Genomic DNA, 1,393 nt, shown 5'->3' on the forward strand with positions numbered 1-1,393 from the left:
TCTGTAATCCTAGCATTCAGGAGGAAGAGGCAGGAGGACCAGGTATTCAAGGTGGTCCTTAGCTATATAGCAATTTAGGGATCAGCCTGGGTTAGAGGAGACCCTGTCTCAAACACAAGACAAGACAAAAAGCAAAACAAAACAGAACAGAAAATTATTCAGCTCCCTGACTGCCTAAGACTCAGGCTGGCCTGGTAGCTGGCCAGCTAAGGCCTGAGCCTTCATTCTTCGGGTGGGCACCATCCATACCTATGCTTTAGGTCCCCGCCATGAAGATGGGTTTTCCCCTAACCTGCTTAGGACAGAAATGCAGATACTCCTTGGCAATGCAGACCAGAAAGAGAGGGTCCAACTTCTCAAAGTACTCAGGACCCAGGGGCAGGCCTTGCATGCTGGAGAAGTGCAGCTCCACAGCCTCTTTCAGGAGCTCTGTGGCCTCCTGCTCTCCATTTTGCTTCTTAGATGCTACAAGGGCTTGCAGGAAAAACAGCACCTGTGCAAGAAAGACCCAGGTCTCAGAGCCAAGGCTGGCCTGGGCAGGAGTAGGGTGGGCCAAGTGAGGCTGGGGGTAGGGGGGCATCTTGACTGCCCTCTGTGGGAGCCCCCACCTGGAGTCATCCACTGTTCCCAGGGAGCACTGACCTCAGATTTCCCAAGGGACTGTTGTACCGCCTTCAAGAACTCCAGCTGGTACGCAGCCTCCTCCAGCTGGCCCTGTAAGATCAGGCACCAGATGTTCCCTATAGACAGGACAGAGCAAGGCTGGGCAGGCCGCTCAGAAGCAGAGCCAGCAGCCCAGCAGATCCAGGGGCAGGATGGAAGCAGGGAGCCTTTTCCAATATCTTCTCCAACTGAAGGAGCAAGGCGTGCTTGTGGTAGAGAACTCATGCAGTAAAGCATAAAGAAAAATACCCCACGTTCATATACCGGCTATAGCAAGAGCTCCAGTGATAACCTCTATTAACAATTTGGGGTTTAGCCCTTTAAACCTTTTTTTATGAGACAGGGTCTCCCTGTAGCCCCAGCTGTCCTGGAACTCTCTGTGTAGACCAGGCTGGGCTTGAATTCATAGAGCTCCGCCTGCCTCTGCTTCCCAAGTGTTGCGATTAAAGGCGTGTGCCACCACACCACAAAATTAGGGGCTGGAGAGATGGCTCAGTGGTTAAAAGAACTGGTTGCTCTTCCAGAGGACCTGGGTTCAGCCCCCAGTACCCACAGAGCATCTAATAATCCTCTATAACTCCAGTTCCAGGGGATCTGATGCTGTCTTCTGACCTCCGTGGGTATTGCATGACAAGGGTATACTGACATACATGCAGACAACACACTCATACACATAAAATTATATATATATATATGTATGTATAAAACAAAAACAAAAACAAAATAGGCC

The 1,393-nt window shown here is 50.7% G+C and overlaps 1 protein-coding gene across 1 annotated transcript; it reads right to left on the reverse strand.

Annotated features, from left to right (window-relative positions):
- Positions 1-292: 292 nt before the first annotated feature.
- Positions 293-947, reverse strand: LOC115067808 (tetratricopeptide repeat protein 21A-like; the record flags this gene model as incomplete). Its single annotated transcript, XM_029556698.1, has 2 exons — positions 643-947; positions 293-493 (listed from the first exon to the last, which is right to left on the reverse strand). Coding segments are annotated over exons 1-2 (459 nt in total), but the record flags the coding sequence as incomplete, so codon positions are not given.
- Positions 948-1,393: the final 446 nt, after the last annotated feature.

The sequence above is a fragment of the Nannospalax galili genome, unplaced genomic scaffold, assembly GCF_000622305.1.
Source record: "Nannospalax galili isolate Female #2095 unplaced genomic scaffold, S.galili_v1.0 scaffold13987, whole genome shotgun sequence".
In the NCBI taxonomy this organism is placed as follows: domain Eukaryota; kingdom Metazoa; phylum Chordata; class Mammalia; order Rodentia; family Spalacidae; genus Nannospalax; species Nannospalax galili.